The following is a 22,048-nucleotide window of genomic DNA, read 5'->3' on the forward strand; positions in this document are numbered from 1 at the left end:
TCAGTGTTGGCACTGGGAACACCAGCCTGGACTTTCTGCTCAAGTCTCCAGTGTTGGACTTGAACCCACAATCAGCTGACTCTGAGACGAGAGTGTTACCCACTGTGGCTGCCCCTGAGAGAATCAATGGCTTCAGGGAAGCAGGAGGGAGGAAATTAGTGTGAATAAACAGAACATGTAACCAATGTTATGGTATGAGGTTGCATAGTACCTTGAGGCCTCAGGCATATGTTTGTACAATCATAGAATCCCTACAGTGCGAAAGGATGCCATTTGACCCATCAAGCCTGCACTGATAGCAATCCCATCCAGGCCTTATCCTCATATTTATCCTGCTAATGCCCCTGACAGTGAGGGCAATTTCACATGGCCAATCCACCTAACCTGCACGTCTGTGGGAGGAAATCGGAGCACCCGGAGGAAATACAGACAGATATGGGGAGAATAGAGTCAAAGCGTCATAGAGGTTTACAGCATGGAAACAGGCCCTTTGGCCCAACTTGTCCATGCTGCCCTTTTTTTTTAAACCGCTAAACTAATCCCAATTACCCGCATTTGGCCCATATCCCTCTATACCCATCGTACCCATGTAACTATCTAAATGCTTTTAAAAGATAAAATTGTACCTGCCTCTGTTACTGTCTCTGGCAGCTTGTTCCAGACACTCACCACCTTCTGTGTGAAAAAATTGCCCCTCTGGACACTTTTGTATCTCTCCCCTCTCACCTTAAACCTATGCCCTCTAGTTTTAGATTCCCCTGCCTTTGGGAAAAGATATTGACAATCTGGCTGATCTGTGCTCCTCATCATTTTATAGACCTCTATAAGATCACCCCTCAGCCTCCTACGCCCCAGAGAGAAAAGTCCCAGTCTATTCAGTCTCTCCTTACAACTCAATCCATCAAGTCCCGGTAGCATCCTACTAAACATGCAAACTCCTCACAGACAGTGACCCAAGTAGAGAGTCGAAACCCGAGTCCCGAATGTGAAGGATCCATACACCGAAACAAATTGGCCATGCGGTATTGTACAAAAAGGATTGGAGGGCACCTTGCTTAACAAAGTTTCCATCTTCCGACACTTGTCACTGATTTCCATTTGATTTCTTTCAGGTAAAAAACACTGCTGCCAATGTACTCAGGGAAACGTGGCTGATTTATAAACACACAAAACTGGTGAAGAAGATAGACCATGCCAAAGTACGCAAACACCAACGGAAATTTCTACAAGCTATCCATCAGTGAGTAGTCGGCCTCCGAAGTTCCCTCCGAAGGCTTTCCTCAGTTTATTTCTGCTAAAGTCCTGTAGAATCCCACCTCTCAGGAACCCCCCACCCCCCTTTGTATCACTGCCTCAGTTGGATCTCTCACATGTTGTGCCGTTCCTCGGAGGTCACAGAATCTGTGATAACCAGCTGTGTAATTTTTACCTGGATAAAAGCAAATTACTGCGGATGCTGGAATCTGAAACCAAAAGAGAAAGTGCTGGAAAATCTCAGCAGGTCTGGCAGCATCTGTAAGGAGAGAAAAGAGCTGATGTTTTAAGTCCAGATGACCCTTTGTCAAAGCTCTTTCTTTGCCAGATCTGCTGACGTTTTCCAGCATTTTCTCTTTTGGTGTAATTTTCCTCTTTGCTAAATGGACATTTTATAACTTCAACATAGAAAAATTCCGGTGCTTCCCCACTGTCCCTTCAATCCAATAGCGTTTGATAATTCCTAGTCTCACTAGATATGCATTAGCTTAGTTTACAGTCTCTGTGGGACAGAGTAACTAGTCCCAAATTCACACCTAAAATCTCCTGCGTATGTGATTGATCAAATGGTTCTTCTAACTTTCCAGTGTCTTGCCTCCGACATTCCACAATCTAGCCTTATTCTTCTCACTGCCCCACTCTCTAGTTCAACTCTTTATTTCCCCGTTGTCTTTCTCTGTGAGAAAAACAAGGGCAGATGTTCAAACGCCATGTCCCTGTATCTGACCTTGTGTATGTCTGCCTATCGTCCCATCTCTCAGTCTGTCTGTGTGTCTGTCCATCGAATGCATTTACTGGCAAACATTTCAATAACTCTTCAGATTTCAAGATTGACAAGTGGCCGGATAGAATGAGGAATAGCCAAGACCATCAGATGGCACCCAGTGCATTGAATCTGCAAAGGTCACCTTGCTGCGATGAAAGCAGTGAGGGAGATGTGTTGGGGCGTAGGAAGTGGAAGGAGGGAGCGGCTTTGTTTGTCTGGACCAGGAGAGGAAATACTGGGATTGAGGGAATGAGGAGGAGATGCTGGTGGGAAGAGTCCATTATCTTTGTTCCAGCGATCATTGAGGCAAGATTTTAATTCATTCAAGAGGTGTGGGTGTCGTTCGCTAGGCCACCATTGCCCACCCCAAACTGTCCTTGAGAAGGTGGTGGTGAGCTGCCTTCTTGAACCCCGCTGTCGTCTATGAGGTGTAGGTACACCCACACTGCTGTTAGGGAGGGAGTACCAGGATTTTGACCCAGCGACAGTGAAGGAACAGTGATATCTTTCCAAGTCAGGATGGTGATCTGCTTGCAGGGGTGGGGGAGGGAACTTGGTAGTGTTTCCATGTACCTGCTGCCTTTTTCCCAGATGGTTGAGATCATAGATTTCTGCTGAAGGAGCCTTAGTGAGTTGCTGCAATGCATCTTGTCGATGGTACACACGGCTGCCACTGTGTGTCAGTGGTGGACAGAGTGAATGTTGAAGCTATGGATGGGGCGCCAACCAAGGGAACTGCTTTGTCCTGGATGGTGTCGAGCTTCTTAAGCGGTCATTAATCGCTAAACCGTTCAGGAATAAACCAGTTACAGTTATGGACAATCTTTGATTCCCGTACCACATCAGCACGATTAACGACAGCTGGAAATTGGTGCCCTGAGTTTTGTACAGAATGATAACTGCACAGATATCTCCAGCGCCCAAATCATTAAGCAAATGCAGTGCAGTCATTTCTGTGTCCATTGCCCACCAGCTCAGGCAGTTCCGTATTGGCATCAGCACCTCAGTGAGAGCTAACGGGCAGGGGGGAGGTTCTGCTCACGGAGCAAGGTGCTGTTAGTTTGTCTTCTGGAACGATAAAACAGAAGCTGGTCTCTGTCTCCATGGTGCACATTTCCCCATTAGAAACAATGAGGCGGCGCTCAGGGGCTCCCCCTGTGGGATAAACAAACACTTTCTCCATCCTTCATCTCACTCCAGCCCAGAGCTGCTGTGCTAACCAGCACATACATCCCAATACTGGAAGCTGCAGATGAGTCCAAAGAGGAATTGTACTCCAGCCTCACGCAATCATCGACTCGAGTTCCAATGGCCTACAAGCTGATCCTTCTTGCAAACTTCAACACCAGAGTTGGAAAGAGCACAGACCTTGAGGAGAGGTCATCGACAACAAGAGGGGGGAGGGAAATCCAACACCAACTGTACTCTGCTCCTGACAGAATGCCTAGAACATGGCTTGTTATAACCAACACCTTGTTCTGTCAGAGAGACAAGGATAACACCCTCACTCCAAGCACTGGGCACCGGAGTGACTCTATCACTGTCTGAGTGAGGGACCGTGAGGACAGGAATATCACCCGCACCGTGTGGGCAGCCAGCGACTGTGGGACTGACCACTATCCAATCTGCTCTCCAATCAACATCACCGTAACCTCAAAGCAGTGACGGCAACAGGAGCAACGCCACAGGAAAATCAACGCTGAGGCACTCAAAGATCCCGGTGATAGAGAGAGAGAGAAAGGGAGAGCTTTGTATCCAGCTGGCACCTCGCTGCCAACCTGATAACTCCCGGTGATGCAGAGCCGCAGAGGCTGGAATTTAACCGACTCGCCCACCACAGGAATCAGAGTGGGCGAGGGGCGGAGCACGGGAAGGTCCTTTGGACCTCGGGTGGGATTTTACGGTTTCGGGACGAGCGAGGGTATAAAATCCCGCTCTGTGTCCACGGTGCCTAGTCTGTACTCAATCCCTCCATAATCAGCCCCCGTTAAGGGACACTCAGTCAGGAAACACCAAGACCGGATTCGAGGAGAATGACTGGGAGGTTCTGGAGCTGAAGAGGGGTAAAGCTGAACCCAAAGCAGCAACCCAACTCCAACAGCTGGAGGCTGAGGGAAAACCGAAAGAATAGAGGGTGGGCGGGGAAAGCACAGGAGATCCGGGAGTTAGCCAGCTGCCATAATGCTCGAGTTTCCTTCAGTTCAGCCAAGACCACCAACAGCCCGACCCAACTGCTGGCCAAGAACAGAGAGGCGGCCAATGCCCATTGAAGGGAGCACTTTAAAAACCTCCTCAACAGAGACTCTGGGGGGAATTTACCCATCCCGCCTGCCACGGGAGTCAGAGCGCCGCACAAAGGTCCGTTGACTTTGAGTGGGATTGAGTGGATTTGGGCAAGCGAGGTGAGAAAATCCTGCACCCCCCCCTCACTTCTTCAACATGACTATCCTGGACTCCATCCCGCTGTGTGCTGCCCGTCACCGTCTCAGCACAACCCCAACACGGTCCAAAAGGAATCGGACTCGGGCAGCTAAAGAACAACAAGGCATCTGGAGCAGAGGGAACCACCACTGAAACACTAAAACATGGCGGGGAGGCTCGACTGACGATGATCTCCCTTCTGTGGAGCGAGGAGAGGATGCCGGGAGATCTCAGAGATGCCGTCACCGTCACCATCTTCAGGAAAGGCGACAAGAGCGACCGCAGCAACCACAGAGGAATCTGTCTGCTATCGGCTGTAGTGAAGGTCATCGCAAGAATCCTCCTTCATCACCATCCCGCTGCAGCTCCTCCCAGAGTCACAGTGCGGATTCCACCCAATAAAGAACACAACGGATAAGATCTTCACTGAGCAGGAACAAAGAGAACTAATGGAATGCGGGGACAGCACCAGCACCCGTCTGCTTCATCCTCACAAGCACCTCCACACTGACAACCATGAGGGGCTATGGAGCGTCCATTTTGGACTGACCCCAAAGGTTTGTCGCACTCACAGAGTCAGGGACCCGTGTTCGGTTCCAGACTCGGAGGCCAATGTCTGTGTGGAGTCTGCATGTTCTCTCCGTGTCTGCGTGGGTTTCCTCCCGGTGCTCCAGTTTCCTCCAAAGTTGTGAAGGTTAGGTGGATTGGCCATGCTAAATTGTCCCTTAGTGTCCAAAAAATGTGTAGGTTAGAGGAATTAGCAGTGTGGCGTTACGGGGACAGGACTTGGGTGGGATCCCCTTTTGGTGAACTGATGGAGTCTCGATGGGCCACGTGGCCTCTTTCTGCACTGTCGGAATCTATATTACTGTCATAGTGTATAATTATCGACCCCATTGTATGAAATGTTGCAATATGTGTAGACTAGCTCAATAAATTAGCATTGGAAGTTCAAAGTGAATGTCCCAAGTAAGTTGGGCAGAATTTGAAATCGTGTAGGGTTAAGATTCAGAATAACCCTGAAGCCAACGTCATCCTGAAAAAATTAACCCTGCCTCTTCAGGCAATTCTTCAGTCTAATCTTCATCTTGTTCACCCACAATCTGCCGACATTTCACACAGTCCTCGTTTCCATCCCAGCTGCTTCTAATCCTTCTCTAAGTCATCGGATCCTCTGACAGTTTGAACACGGACTGACATGTCTGATTTTGATTATACAAAAGGAATTTGAGGGACAGAAATATTGGTTCAAAGTTGCAAATTGTGTGAACCCACCCCGAGCAAGAATTTGAGCTAAACCTTCAAGATTGTGCAATGCTGAAATGGGATTGTCTGCTATTGCCACAACATTGCCACTATTCCTGAGGAGACACAGGTTCTGAGGCAGTGTGTTAGACACTAACCGGGGCAGTGTGTTAGACACTAACCGGGGCGGTGTGTTAGACACTAACCGGGGCGGTGTGTTAGACACTTACCGGGGCAGTGTGTTACACAATAACAGGGGCGGTGTGTTAGACAATAACCGGGGCGGTGTGTTAGACACTAACGGGGGCGGTGTGTTAGACAATAACAGGGGCAGTGTGTTAGACACTAACCAGGGCAGTGTGTTAGACGATAACCGGGGCAGTGTGTTAGACAATAACAGGGGCAGTGTGTTAGACACTAACCGGGGCATTGTGTTAGACAATAACAGGGGCAGTGTGTTAGACGATAACCGGGGCGGTGTGTTAGACACTAACGGGGGCACTGTGTTAGACACTAACCGGGGCAGTGTGTTAGACGATAACCGGGGCGGTGTGTTAGACACTAACGGGGGCACTGTGTTAGACACTAACCGGGGCAGTGTGTTAGACACTAACAGGGGCAGTGTGTTAAGACACTAACCGGGGCAGTGTGTTAGACAATAACCGGGGCGGTGTGTTAGACACTAACCGGGGCATTGTGTTAGACACTAACCGGGGCACTGTGTTACATGCTAACCAGGGCAATGTGTTAGACACTAACCGGGGCAATGTGTTAGGCACTAACCAGGGCATTGTGTTAGACACTAACCGGGGCACTGTGTTACATGCTAACCAGGGCAATGTGTTAGACACTAACCGGGGCAATGTGTTAGGCACTAACCGGGGCAGTGTGTTAGACACTAACCAGGGCAATGTGTTAGACACTAACCGGGGCAATGTGTTAGGCACTAACCGGGGCATTGTGTTACACACTAACGAGGGCAGTGTGTTAGACACTAACCAGGGCAGTGTGTTAGACACTAACAGGGGCAGTGTGTTAGACACTAACCGGGGCAGTGTGTCATACACTAATCGGGGCTGTGTTTTAGACACTAACCGGGGCAGTATGTTAGCCACTAACCGGGGCAATGTGTCATACACTAATCGGGGCAGTGTGTTAGACACTAACCGGGGCAGTGTGTTAGACACTAACTAGGGCAGTGTGTTAGACACTAACAGGGGCAGTGTGTTAGACACTAACCGGGGCAGTGTGTCATACACTAATCGGGGCTGTGTTTTAGACACTAACCGGGGCAGTATGTTAGACACTAATCGGGGCTGTGTTTTAGACACTAACCGGGGCAGTATGTTAGACACTAACCGGGGCAATGTGTCATACACTAATCGGGGCAGTGTGTTAGACACTAACCGGGGCAGTGTGTTAGACACTAACCGGGGCAGTGTGTTAGACACTAACCGGGGCAGTATGTTAGACACTAACCAGGGCAGTGTGTTAGACACTAACCGGGGCAGTGTGTTAGACACTAACCGGGGCAGTGTGTTAGACACTAACATAATGGTAGGAAGGACTATTACTTACATGGCGAAAAACTGCGGCATGCAACGGTGCAGAGGGGCCTTGGGGTCCTTGCGCATGAGTCGCAAAAACCCAGCCTGCAGGTGCAGCAGGTGGTCAGGAAGGCGAATGGGATGCTGGCCTTCATAGCGAGGGGGATTGAATATAAAAGTAGGGAGGTCTTGCTGCAGCTGTATAGGGCACTGGTGAGGCCGCAGCTGGAGTACTGTGTGCAGTTTTGGTCGCCGCACTTACGCTAGGATATTTTGGCCTTGGAGGGAGTGCAGAGGAGGTTTACTAGGCTGATTCCGGAGTTGAGGGGATTGAACTATGAGGAGAGGCTGAATAAACTAGGCTTGTACTCGTTAGAGTTTAGAAGAATGAGGGGAGATCTCATTGAGACGTATAAGATGTTGAATGGGATGGATAGGATAGAGGTGGAGACGCTCTTCCCGCTCAGAAAGGACAGTAGGACTAGAGGGCACAGCCTCAGGGTAAAGGGGGGGCGGTTTAGAACGGAGTTGAGGAGGAACTTCTTCACTCAAAGGGTGGTGAATCTCTGGAATTCTCTGCCCGTTGAAGTGGTGGAGGCTGCCTCGCTCAATATTTTTAAGACACGGGTTGATAGGTTTTTGATAGGCAAGGGGATTAAGGGTTATGGGGAGAGGGGGGGAATGTGGAACTGAGCCACGACAGATCAGCCATGATCTTATTGAATGGCGGGGCAGGCTCGAGGGGCTAAATGGCCTACTCCTGCTCCTATTTCTTATGTTCTTATGTTCTTATGTTCTAACCGGGGCAGTGTGTTAGACACTAACCAGGGCAGTGTGTTAGACACTAAGCGGGGCTGTGTGTTAGACACTAACCGGGGCAGTGTTTTAGACACTAACCAGGGCAGTGTGTTAGACACTAACCGGGGCAGTGTGTTAGACACTAACCGGGGCAGTGTGTTAGACACTAACCGGGTCAGCGTGTTACACACTAACCGGGTCAGCGTGTTACACACTAACCGGGGCAGCGTGTTAGACACTAACCAGGGCAGCGTTTTACACACTAACCGGGGCAGTATGTTAGACACTAACCAGGTCAGTGTGTTACACACTAACCGGGGCAGTGTGTTAGACACTAAGCGGGGCTGTGTGTTAGACACTAACCGGGGCAGTATGTTAGACACTAACCGGGGCAGTGTTTTAGACATTAACCGGTACAGTGTGTTAGACATTAACCGGGGCAGTGTGTTAGACACTAACCGGGTCAGCGTGTTACACACTAACCGGGGCAGCGTGTTAGACACTAACCAGGGCAGCGTTTCAGACACTAACCGGGGCAGTGCGTTAGACACTAACCGGGCAGTGTGTTAGACAATAACCGGGGCAGTATGTTAGACACTAATCAGGGCAGGGTGTTAGACACTAACCGGGGCAGTGTGTTAGACACTAACCAGGGCAGTGTGTTAGACATTAACCAGGGCAGTGTGTTAGACACTAACCAGGGCAGTGTGTTAGACACTAACCAGGGCAGTGTGTTAGACACTGAGCGGGTCTGTGTTTTAGTCACCAACCGGGGCAGCGTGTTAGACATTAACCGGGGCAGTATGTTAGACACTAACCGGACCAGCGTGTTAGACACTAACCGGGTCAGCATGTTAGACACTAACCAGGGCAGTATTTTAGACACTAACCGGGGCAGTATGTTAGACACTAACGAGGGCAGTGTGTTAGACACTAAGTGGGTCTGTGTTTTAGTCACCAACCGGGGCAGCTTGTTAGACATTAACCGGGGCAGTATGTTAGACACTAACCGGACCAGCGTGTTAGACACTAACCGGGTCAGCATGTTAGACATTAACCGGGGCAGTGTGTTAGACACTAACCGGGGCAGTGTGTTAGACATTAACCGGGGACATGTGTTAGACACTAACCGGGGCAGGGTGTTAGACACTAACCGGGGCAGTGTGTTAGACACTAACCGGGGCAGGGTGTTAGACACTAACCGGGGCAGTGTGTTAGACACTAACCGGGGCAGTGTGTTAGACATTAACCGGGGACGTGTGTTAGACACTAACTGGGGCAGCGTGTTAGACACTAACCAGGGCAGTGTGTTAGACACTAACCAGGGCAGTGTGTTAGACACTAACCGGGGCAGTATGTTAGACACTAACTGGGGCAGCGTGTTAGACACTAACCGGGGCAGCGTGTTAGACACTAACCGGGGCAGTGTGTTAGACACTAACTGGGGCAGCGTGTTAGACACTAACCGGGGCAGTATGTTAGACACTAACCGGGGCAGTGTGTTAGACACTAACCGGGGCAGCGTGTTAGACACTAACCGGGGCAGTGTGTTAGACACTAACTGGGGCAGCGTGTTAGACACTAACCGGGGCAGTGTGTTAGACATTAACCGGGGACGTGTGTTAGACACTAACCGGGGCAGTATGTTAGACACTAACTGGGGCAGCGTGTTAGACACTAACCGGGGCAGTATGTTAGACACTAACTGGGGCAGCGTGTTAGACACTAACCGGGGCAGTATGTTAGACACTAACTGGGGCAGCGTGTTAGACACTAACCGGGGCAGCGTGTTAGACACTAACTGGGGCAGCGTGTTAGACACTAACCGGGGCAGTGTGTTAGACACTAACTGGGGCAGTGTGTTAGACACTAACCGGGGCAGTATGTTAGACACTAACTGGGGCAGCGTGTTAGACACTAACCGGGGCAGCGTGTTAGACATTAACCGGGGACGTGTGTTAGACACTAATCAGGGCAGGGTGTTAGACACTAACCGGGGCAGCGTGTTAGACACTAACCGGGGCAGTGTGTTAGACACTAATCAGGGCAGAGTATTAGACACTAACCAGGGCAGCATGTTAGACACTAACCGGGGCAGTGTATTAGACATTATCCAGGGCAGTATGTTAGACACTGACCAGGGCAGTGTGTTAGACATTATCCGGGGCAGTGTGTTAGACATTAACCGGGGCAGCGTGTTAGACACTAACCGGGGCAGCGTGTTAGACACTAACCGGGACAGCGTGTTAGACATTAACCGGGGCAGTATGTTAGACATTAACCAGGGCAGTGTGTTAGACACTAACCAGGGCAGTGTGTTAGACACTAACCGGGGCAGTGCGTTCGACACTAACCGGGGCAGTGTGTTAGACATTAACCAGGGCAGTATATTAGACACTAACCAGTGCAGCGTGTTAGACACTAACCAGGGCAGTGTTTTAGACATTAACCAGGGCAGTATATTAGACACTAACCAGTGCAGCGTGTTAGACACTAACCAGGGCAGTGTTTTAGACACTAACGGGGGAAGTGTGTTAGACACTAACCGGGGCAATGTTTTAGACACTAACCTGGGCAGTGTTTTAGACACTAACGGGGGAAGTGTGTTAGACACTAACCGGGGCAATGTTTTAGACACTAACCAGGGCAGTGTTTTAGACACTAACGGGGGAAGTGTGTTAGACACTAACCGGGGCAATGTTTTAGACACTAACCTGGGCAGTATTTTAGACACTAACCAGGGCAGTGTGTTAGACACTAATCAGGGCAGGGTGTTAGACACTAACCGGGGTAGTGTGTTAGACACTAACCAGGGCAGTGTGTTAGACACTAACCAGGGCAGTGTGTTAGACACTAACCAGGGCAGTGTGTTAGACACTGAGCGGGTCTGTGTTTTAGTCACCAACCGGGGCAGCGTGTTAGACATTAACCGGGGCAGTATGTTAGACACTAACCGGACCAGCGTGTTAGACACTAACCGGGTCAGCATGTTAGACACTAACCAGGGCAGTATTTTAGACACTAACCGGGGCAGTATGTTAGACACTAACGAGGGCAGTGTGTTAGACACTAAGTGGGTCTGTGTTTTAGTCACCAACCGGGGCAGCTTGTTAAACATTAACCGGGGCAGTATGTTAGACACTAACCGGACCAGCGTGTTAGACACTAACCGGGTCAGCATGTTAGACATTAACCGGGGCAGTGTGTTAGACACTAACCGGGGCAGTGTGTTAGACATTAACCGGGGACGTGTGTTAGACACTAACCGGGGCAGGGTGTTAGACACTAACCGGGGCAGTGTGTTAGACACTAACCGGGGCAGGGTGTTAGACACTAACCGGGGCAGGGTGTTAGACACTAACCGGGGCAGTGTGTTAGACATTAACCGGGGACGTGTGTTAGACACTAACTGGGGCAGCGTGTTAGACACTAACCAGGGCAGTGTGTTAGACACTAACCAGGGCAGTGTGTTAGACACTAACCGGGGCAGTATGTTAGACACTAACTGGGGCAGCGTGTTAGACACTAACCGGGGCAGCGTGTTAGACACTAACCGGGGCAGTGTGTTAGACACTAACTGGGGCAGCGTGTTAGACACTAACCGGGGCAGTATGTTAGACACTAACCGGGGCAGTGTGTTAGACACTAACCGGGGCAGCGTGTTAGACACTAACCGGGGCAGTGTGTTAGACACTAACTGGGGCAGCGTGTTAGACACTAACCGGGGCAGTGTGTTAGACACTAACTGGGGCAGTGTGTTAGACACTAACCGGGGCAGTATGTTAGACACTAACTGGGGCAGCGTGTTAGACACTAACCGGGGCAGCGTGTTAGACATTAACCGGGGACGTGTGTTAGACACTAACTGGGGCAGTGTGTTAGACACTAATCAGGGCAGGGTGTTAGACACTAACCGGGGCAGCGTGTTAGACACTAACCGGGGCAGTGTGTTAGACACTAATCAGGGCAGAGTATTAGACACTAACCAGGGCAGCATGTTAGACACTAACTGGGGCAGTGTATTAGACATTATCCAGGGCAGTATGTTAGACACTAACCAGGGCAGTGTGTTAGACATTATCCGGGGCAGTGTGTTAGACATTAACCGGGGCAGCGTGTTAGACACTAACCGGGGCAGCGTGTTAGACACTAACCGGGACAGCGTGTTAGACATTAACCGGGGCAGTATGTTAGACATTAACCAGGGCAGTGTGTTAGACACTAACCAGGGCAGTGTGTTAGACACTAACCGGGGCAGTGCGTTCGACACTAACCGGGGCAGTGTGTTAGACATTAACCAGGGCAGTATATTAGACACTAACCAGTGCAGCGTGTTAGACACTAACCAGGGCAGTGTTTTAGACATTAACCAGGGCAGTATATTAGACACTAACCAGTGCAGCGTGTTAGACACTAACCAGGGCAGTGTTTTAGACACTAACGGGGGAAGTGTGTTAGACACTAACCGGGGCAATGTTTTAGACACTAACCTGGGCAGTGTTTTAGACACTAACGGGGGAAGTGTGTTAGACACTAACCGGGGCAATGTTTTAGACACTAACCAGGGCAGTGTTTTAGACACTAACGGGGGAAGTGTGTTAGACACTAACCGGGGCAATGTTTTAGACACTAACCTGGGCAGTATTTTAGACACTAACCAGGGCAGTGTGTTAGACACTAATCAGGGCAGGGTGTTAGACACTAACCGGGGTAGTGTGTTAGACACTAACCAGGGCAGTGTGTTAGACATTAACCGGGGCAGTGTGTTAGACACTAACCGGGGCAGGGTGTTAGACGCTAACCAGGGCAGTGTGTTAGACATTAACCGGGGCAGTGTGTTAGACACTAACCGGGGTAGTGTGTTAGACACTAATCAGGGCTGGGTGTTAGATGCTAACCAGGGCAGTGTGTTAGACACTAACCGGGGCAGGGTGTTAGACGCTAACCAGGGCAGTGTGTTAGACATTAACCGGGGCAGTGTGTTAGACACTAACCGGGGTAGTGTGTTAGACACTAATCAGGGCTGGGTGTTAGATGCTAACCAGGGCAGTGTGTTAGACACTAACCAGGGCAGTGTGTTAGACACTAACTGGGGCATCGTGTTAGACACTAACTGGGGCAGCGTGTTAGACACTAACCAGGGCAGTATGTTAGGCACTAACTGGGGCAGTGTGTTAGACATTAACCGGGGCAGTGTGTTAGACACTAACCAGGGCAGTGTGTTAGACACTAACTGGGGCATCGTGTTAGACACTAACTGGGGCAGCGTGTTAGACACTAACCAGGGCAGTATGTTAGACACTAACTGGGGCAGCGTGTTAGACACTAACCAGGGCAGTATGTTAGGCACTAACCGGGGCAGTGTGTTAGACACTAACCAGGGCAGTGTGTTCGACACTAACCGGGGCAGCGTGTTAGACACTAACCGGGGCAGTGTGTTAGACACTAACCAGGGCAGTGTGTTAGACACTAACTGGAGCAGTGTGTTAGACACTATCCGGGGCAGCGTTTTAGACACTAACCAGGGCAGTGTGTTAGATATTATCCGGGGCAGTGTGTTAGACATTAACCGGGGCTGTGTTTTAGACTCTAACCAGGGCAGTGTGTTAGACACTAACCAGGGCAGTGTATTAGACATTATCCGGGGCAGCGTTTTAGACACTAACCAGGGCAGTGTGTTATACACTAACCGGGGCAGTGTATTAGACATTATCCGGGGCAGCGTTTTAGACACTAACCAGGGCAGTGTGTTAGACACTAACCGGGGCAGTGTATTAGACATTATCCGGGGCAGCGTTTTAGACACTAACCAGGGCAGTGTGTTAGACACTAACCGGGGCAGTGTATTAGACATTATCCGGGGCAGCGTTTTAGACACTAACCAGGGCAGTGTGTTAGACATTAACCGGTGCAGCGTGTTAGACGCTAACCAGGGCAGTGTGTTAGACACTAACCGGGGTAGTGTGTTAGACACTAATCAGGGCAGGGTGTTAGACGCTAACCAGGGCAGTGTGTTAGACACTAACTGGGGCAGTGTGTTAGACGCTAACCAGGGCAGTGTGTTAGACACTAACCAGGGCAGTGTGTTAGACACTAACCAGGGCAGTGTGTTAGACACTAACCAGGGCAGTGTGTTAGACACTAACCCGGGCAGTGTGTTAGACACTAACTGGGGCATCGTGTTAGACACTAACTGGGGCAGCGTGTTAGACACTAACCAGGGCAGTATGTTAGGCACTAACCAGGGCAGTATGTTAGGCACTAACCGGGGCAGTGTGTTAGACACTAACCAGGGCAGTGCGTTAGACACTAACCAGGGCAGTGTGTTAGACACTAACCGGGGCAGTGTGTTAGACATTATCCGGGGCAGTGTGTTAGGCATTAACCGGGGCAGTGTGTTAGACACTAACCAGGGCAGTGTGTTAGACACTAACTGGAGCAGTGTGTTAGACACTATCCGAGGCAGTGTGTTAGACATTATCCGGGGCAGTGTGTTAGACACTAACTGGAGCAGTGTGTTAGACACTATCCGGGGCAGTGTGTTAGACCCTAACCGGGGCAGTGTGTTAGACACTAACGGGGGCAGTGTGTTAGACACTAACCGGGGCAGTATGTTCGACACTAACCAGGGCAGTGTGTTAGACACTAACCGGGGCTGTGTTTTAGACTCTAACCAGGGCAGTGTGTTAGACACTAACCGGAGCAGTGTGTTAGACACTAACCGGGGCAGTGTTTTAGACACTAACCGGGGCAGTACGTTATGCACTAACTGGGGCAGTGTTTTAGACACTAACTGGGGCAGTGTTTTAGACACTAACCAGGGCAGTGGGTTAGGCACTAACCGGGGCAGTATGTTAGACACTAACAAGGGCAGTGTGTTAGACACTAACAAGGCCTTGTATTAGACATTTATCATAGAACCCATTGAATCCAGCTCAGACTGAGGCCATGACAATCTTCACCAGTTAACAATCTGAACTGAGTGATGGAAAGCAATTTCCCATGAGATTGACATTCAACAAACTGAACAGACGATAATTGTATTCCCAATTTCTTGAAATTTAGCAGTTGTTTGAGAGCCACTGCAATGGGGAATGGGGATGGGAGCGGGAGATGGGAATGGAAAGTGCTGTGTGGGAGAGATGTAAGCGAAGGAAATTCCAGGTCAAGTGATGTTGTGGTCAAAGCCAGGGAACAGTTTCCTGCGTCTTACTCACCAATTGGAGACGTACAGAACCATTATGTTCGCTGAAACCAAATATTGATGCTCAAGTTAAACAATTTGTTAAATAAAGCACATGGAGTGGGATTTTACAGCCTCACTCGGGTGAGACTGGAATGCCTGCCCAAAGTCAAGCGAGATTTCCGTTGTTGGACCCTCGCCAGTGTTGATTCCACAGCGGGTGGGATGGTAGAGATCCAACCATGGAGGCTGGTTCCTCTGGGATCTTAATGGAGAACATTCCAACCACCAGTTGATGCCTTTGTGAACTTTAGTGTTGAATTGTACCCAAGCCAAACTCCCAGATTAAAGTTTCAGAATTGAATTACTCACAAACGTACTCGGTCATGAACACAACCCCAATATTACTGTGTTTGGAGAGAGGAATATTAAACCTGTAGATTAATTGCTGGGGAGGTTGTCCTGTGAGCCTACACATCACTGTCTGATTAAATGTTGGTCTAATTTAAACATGGTTTTATCCGAGTGAAACACCTTAAACAATATGCTTTCAAAGTGATGAAACTTATTAACTGAAGCTTACTTAGGAACCAGGTTACCAGCTGAAATAACCTGCCATTTATTTTAAGTTGTCTTTTCCTCTGTTATGTTGAATCGCTGCTCTGTTACCACAGCAACAAGGCCTCTTTCACATGATATCCTCATTTTTTTTAATTGGGTTTTTGTTTGCAACATCAGAATGTAATCAAGAATCTCCGGCTTTCAGACTTTGGTTAATAATCCGATTTGAGATTTTTTATCTCCTTATTGACTTTCAATTATTAATATCAGCAATTATAACTGGACCTTATGGCGTTTGGGTTGCCAACGCTCTAGGATTCCTCTGGACTCTCCAGGAGCTAGAGATTCGCCTTCAGGACATTGCAATGGGCAAAGTCCTGGGAAAATAATTTTAATGTTGTGTTCCTTCTCTTCTGAACAACATCAATAGTTAGAAAAATATTAGAAATGAAGAGAACTAGCCATATGACTGACAGTCAAGATTCATCCAACCAGGACTCTGTTCTTTGTCCAATTGGCTGTGGGAAAGCAGATTGCCATGGGATGGACATGTCAGATAGCCAATAGCGGGAGTTCAGGGAGCAGGATGGTTGGAAGTCAAGTGATGAAATATGGCCAAGCACAATTGGCAGTTCCACCTGAGGGGACATCACTGAGAACGAGTGAGTGGCCAGCCAGTATGAGAGGTGTGCTTTTGCAGACGTGTTTCACTGTGTGTCCTGTCGGTGAGTGTCCAAACCCAGTAGTCAGGGACCCAACCCAGCATAACTCACACCTCTTCCAAAAGAAGTGAAGCAACTGGGATGCAATGGCCACCACCTCAAGAATTGAAGGCTTCTTAGGCTGAGGGTCAGTGACTCTTGCCGTGGGAACAACCAACCAAATGCAAGGAGAAATCTGCACATTGATACTCCTAATGTCTCTAGTAATTAGTGGAAACCATCAGGGAGTAAGCATTTCCAAGTTGCTACTGCAGGAATGCAGGTTCCTTTAGTATGTTGTTACTCATCATTAGCTAATGTGCTGAGGATAACTGGGTCACCGCTAAGAGCCAATGGCTTGAGAACATTTTCATTCCAGTCCTATCTGCTTATGATTTAGTGCCCTTATTTGTGATCAGTCTATATCAATAACCGATATTTGCTAAAACAGTGACACCAATTGTTATAATGTCTGAGAATTATTGTTCATATTCGGAGTGCTTGATTTCTATCACACCTTTGACAATCTCAGGATGTTCCAAAATACTTTACAGTGAAGGAATACTTTCCAAAGTGTAACCATTGTGGTAATGTAGGAAATGTAGCATCCAATTTTCACACAGCAATGTCTCACAAACAACATTATGATAATAACCGGATCATCTGTATTAGTGATGCTGTATGAGGAATGAATATTGTCCCAAGCCACCTTCTCTTCCAAATAATGGTATGGAATCTTTAACATCCATCTAAGAGGGCAAATAGGCTTCTGCTTACTGTCTGACTCAAAAGATAGCACCCATGACAGCACAGCCCTCCCTCAGCACTGTAGTGGGAGTGTCAGATTAGGTACTTGTGTCTCCTGAGTAGAACATAAACTCACAGCCTACTGATTCCGATCCACAGTGAACACAGGTCACTCGACCTAAAATGTGCTGTGGCCAGGGAGGTTCCAACCAAAGCACTAATGAAATAGTTGTCTTGACTCCTGTGTTGTTGGCACGGGTACACTGAATAGGGTGCTAAATGGAGTGATCCCAATTTCAGTACGCTGTCCTGCAGAATCTTGCCAGAATGCTATCAGCTGGGAATTTGATGTTTTAGCTGGGGCAACACAATTTGCCCTCTCTTATTCTGACACAGGGAGACAGCCGATCCCTGTGGAGTTTGTACCCAAGTAACAAGAGTCTCTGGCGGGTGGGGGGGGGTTGAATTGCAGTTGGGGGAAGGACGTGCTTCTCATTTCAACCCAGCCTCTATCACTGGCACAGCACCCAAAACAAGACGCCAAAAACAAGGTCCAATCTGATACTAGCTTCCTCCTCACCTCAAGACAAATCCTCACCTTTTTTTGGACTATTGGCTAAGAAGCTTCAAAGTCAGAGGCAGGGAAGGTTCATGTGAGAGTGGCTGGATTATTGTTATTTGTTGTATGTTCCTTTATCCCTGTGTCTTGTCGTATTAATCCTGTGATGTGTTTTTGTCCTTTTTTTTCCGTTCTGTTTCGCTAACTCAATGCAGAGGCCAGAAGTAAGTTGTGTTTGATTTTATAATCTTCCTTTTCCTTTTGCATGGGGAGTTGGGGTCCGATGGTTAGGAGCTTGTGCACTGCGGTAGGAACCAGTCAGATAGGTACGCCTGTGACCTCGCCATTCCTCTCCTACACTGCTCAACCAACGGGCTCACCCTGCCCTGTTAGAAAGTATCTTCTCCAGATGTGCCAACACGTTCTTATCCAAGAGTGAAGCCAAAGTTAGAAGTTTTAAATTTAATTCAAAGAAACAAAAATATATTGGAGGAGATGGAGTTGAAGGGAAAAGGAGCTACCATCTTGGGCAGGGGAGGGAAGCAGAGATGTGAGGGTTTATGGTAGATCTACACTAATTCCAAAAGGTTCCTGCAGGACCTAATGGACCAATTTCTGATATACTACCTCCTACATTGGTATGGTAATGGGACAAAGGGGTGATGTTTGATATGGGCTGTGCCAACCTTAGCTTCCCAATGCTAAATCTCAGAGAGACCTCTTCCCAAAATCTTATTACATCAGGTCTCCCCCCTACCCTTTTACATTAAACCCATCTCCTCTATTCAAAGGCCAAAGGCTTGGGGCCTGAGTTATGGGCTAATGAAGGTTAGAGGGTAAATCTCATCAGGAGTTGCACATACATATGCTGCCCACAATCTTACGCCCATTGGATTCATGACTGCAGCTGCCTGCCTGGTTGCACTGAGACTCCTGACATTTACCCCCTCTGTGTGGCTGCATGTGACAGACTGAGGCCAACAAAGTGAGGTTCACGTGCGGAGGCCCAAGCAGGAAATGTACATGTGCAAAGTAAGCAGATCATGAGCTGTCAGATCTGAGGGCAATCGTTCAGTCACAGCGTGAATAATAGATTCTTGATAGTCGCTAACTTGGGATGTAAGTGTGTCTTACTGAGTGCCATCAGTGTCTCCAAGGTGCTCAATAGCCCATCGTTCTTCAGTCTAGACAAGGTATCCGTCACTTGCATGTTATTCCCAGGTTTGAGCATGAATGTGAAACACATTGAACGGTGATGAGGAAATGGGAATCGAGCAGGAGGCTCTAAGGTGGAGCTAGTACGAGCATGATGAGTGAATGGCCTCTTCCACGCTGAGCTTTGTGTAATTTGTATTTCTTTCAAATTGAAACTTAGCCGAGAGTACCAGTCACAAACGGAATGCTCCCGATGACTGAGGAGTCCTGTGCTGAAGGTCTATGCAGAATAGGGGAGGGTAGGGCCACACTTACTGATTCTCACAGGACAATGGCAATTTAATTTGCCCGGTTCTGATAGCTCATTACTGCTCTGCCCAAAGTGCAGGTGTACAGTTCACAGCGACCCCTGATTAAGCGCAGTCAATATCTGAGCCTCCTTACAGCTGTGACCTGGATTGACCTGAACTCTTATCTTCCAAATCACCATCTCAGTCCATTGCTCTCACCCAGCACTCATGTCGCTGACGCTGTGAGGGACACACTGGGACAAAACAGCAGGCACATCCCTGACATGATTAATATCCTATTACAGTCAAGATTTTGTGCTTGCAGATATTGTTTCTAAATGTTTGCAAGTGTCATAGAGTCAGAGAGGCACATAGCACGGAAACAAGCCCTCCGGCCAGCTAGTCCCATTTGCCTGTATTTGGCCCATATCCTGCTAAACATGTCCTATCCATTCACCTGTCCAAATGTCTTTTAAATGTTATGATTTGGAGATGCCGGTGTTGGATTGGGGTGGGTACAGTTTTGTACCCATTTAACTACCTCATCCTGGATGCCATGAGATTCAACCTTCTGCATTAACCTACTATGTGGTACCTTGTCAAAGGCCTTGCTAAAGTCCATGTAGACAACATCAACTGCACCGCCCTCATCTACCTTCTTGGTTACCCTTTCAAAAATCTCAAACAATTTGTGAGATATGATTTTCCACTCACAAATCCATGCTGACTATCCCTAATCAGTCCTTGCATCTCTAAATGCCTGTAGATCCTGTCTCTCAAAATACCTTCCAACAATTTACCCACCACAAATGTGAGGCTCACCAGACTGTAGTTCCCAGGCTTTTCCCTGCAGCTCTTTTTAAACAAAGGCACAACATTTGCCAATCTCCAATGTTCAGGCACCTCGAAGATTCAAATATCTCAGCTAGGGGACCCACAATTTCCTCCCTAGCCTCCTGAGATACACTTCATCAGGTCCCGGAGATTTACCTACATTGATGCACTTTAAGACTCCCAGCACCTCCCTCTCTGTAATATATACAGTCCTCAATTTACTATTTATTTCCCCAAGTTTCCTAACATCCATACTTTTCTCAACAGTAAATACCAATAAGAAACATTCATTGAGGAGCTCACCCATCTCTTGTGGATTCACATATAGATGGCCTTTTGATCCTTAAGAGGTTTTACTCTCTTCCTAGTTATTCTTTTGCCCTTTATGTCTTTGGATTCTCCTTTGTCTTACCTGCCAAAACAAATTTGTGTCCCCTTTTTGCCCTCCTGATTTGTCTCTTAACTCCATTCCTACACCCCCTGTTCTCTTCAAGAGATTCACTTGATCCCAGCTGCCTATGCATGTCATATGCCTTCTCTTCTTCTTGACCAGGGCCTCAATATCCTGAGTCATCCAGGGTTCCCTACTTCTACCAGCCTTGCCATTCACTCAAAGAGGAACGTACTTACCCTGAACCCTGGTTAACGCACTTTTGAAAGCCTCTCATTTACCAGATGTCCCTTTGCCTTTCCACAGACTTTTGAAAGGTCCTGCCTGATACTATCAAAATTGGCCTTGCCCCAATTTAGAATATTAACTTTTGGGTCAGACCTATTGTTCTCCATAGCTGTCTTAAAACTAATAGAATTATGGTCACTGGTCCCAAAGTGATCCCTCATTAACACTTCTGTCACCTGCCCTTCGTTATTTCCCAAAAGGAGGCCAAGTTTTGCCCCCTCTCTAGTCGTGCCATCCACATACTGAATGAGAAATTCCTCCTGAATACACTCAACAAATTTCTCTCCATCCAACCCTCTAATACCATGGCTGTCCCAGTCAATGTTGGGAAAGTTAAAATCCTCGACTATTACCACCCTATTTTTCTTGGAGCTATCTGTAATCTTCTTACATTTTTGCTCCTCAATTTCCCGCTGACTATTTGGGGGCCTATAGTACAATCCTATAAAAGTGATTCTCCCCTTTTTATTTCTCAGTTCTGCCATATAGACTCAGTGGCCGAACCCTGGGATATATCCCCTCTCAATGCTGTCTATTGAGTTCAGTGGGGAGTGAGATCAGGGGGTTTGAGAATATAAAGCAATATCGGACACAATCCTATCCATTTCCTAACTCTGCAGTTAGATTGGCCTAGAAAGGATTCTGCAAAGCTTTCAGATGTTGCTCTTTAAATTTACTCCAATCATTCCTTCTTCTCCGAGTTATTGGTAACGAGGGGACAATTACAAAACAAGATGAGTGAAATATTAACCACATCATTTAGATGTGATAGCAAGTGCGTGGGAATAAGTGTGGAGGGAGTAAAAGTGAGCAGGGATCCTGTGCAATAAATAAACTCTCGAGTCTCTCCAACCCTCCACTTCCTGAATGCTGTCCATTGCAGATGGATCCGTCAGAGAAATCACACACTGCCAGGCTCAGAATGATACCGTGGCGAGTAACAGAGGCTCAGGGGACTGTACACTGAGATAGTCAGAGATTAGGGGCAGAGGAGGAGGTTACTGAGGGTGAGATAGGTGACCAAGGGAGAGGTGATCGACGGAGAGGAAGAGAGGTGACCGAGGGAGGGACAGAGAGGGATGACCGAAGGAGAGGGAAAGGTGACCGAGGGAGAAGTGATTAAGGGAGAGAGAGAGAGATAACCGAGTGAGAGGGAGAGGTGACTGAAGGAGAGACAGAGGTGACCGAGGGGGAGGTGATTGAGGGAGAGAGAGACAGAGGTGACCGAGGGAGAGGTGACCCAGGGAGAGAGAATGTGACCGAGGGAGAGGTGACCGAGGGAGAGAGAGAGGTGACTGAGGGAAAGAT

At 48.3% G+C, this 22,048-nt stretch overlaps 1 protein-coding gene across 1 annotated transcript in view; it reads left to right on the top strand.

Moving 5' to 3' along the window:
* kcnn1a (potassium intermediate/small conductance calcium-activated channel, subfamily N, member 1a) overlaps positions 1 to 22,048 on the top strand; it is a 128,367-nt gene that overhangs the window by 95,972 nt on the left and 10,347 nt on the right. Inside the window, exon 8 of the mRNA XM_080212629.1 lies at positions 1,113 to 1,240. Within this exon, the coding sequence (XP_080068755.1) occupies positions 1,113 to 1,240 (128 nt within the window). The remainder of the gene's footprint in view (positions 1 to 1,112; positions 1,241 to 22,048) is intronic.

Source organism: Carcharhinus amblyrhynchos, chromosome 26 (genome assembly GCF_965287045.1).
Source record: "Carcharhinus amblyrhynchos chromosome 26, sCarAmb.v2.hapA, whole genome shotgun sequence".
NCBI lineage: Eukaryota > Metazoa > Chordata > Chondrichthyes > Carcharhiniformes > Carcharhinidae > Carcharhinus > Carcharhinus amblyrhynchos.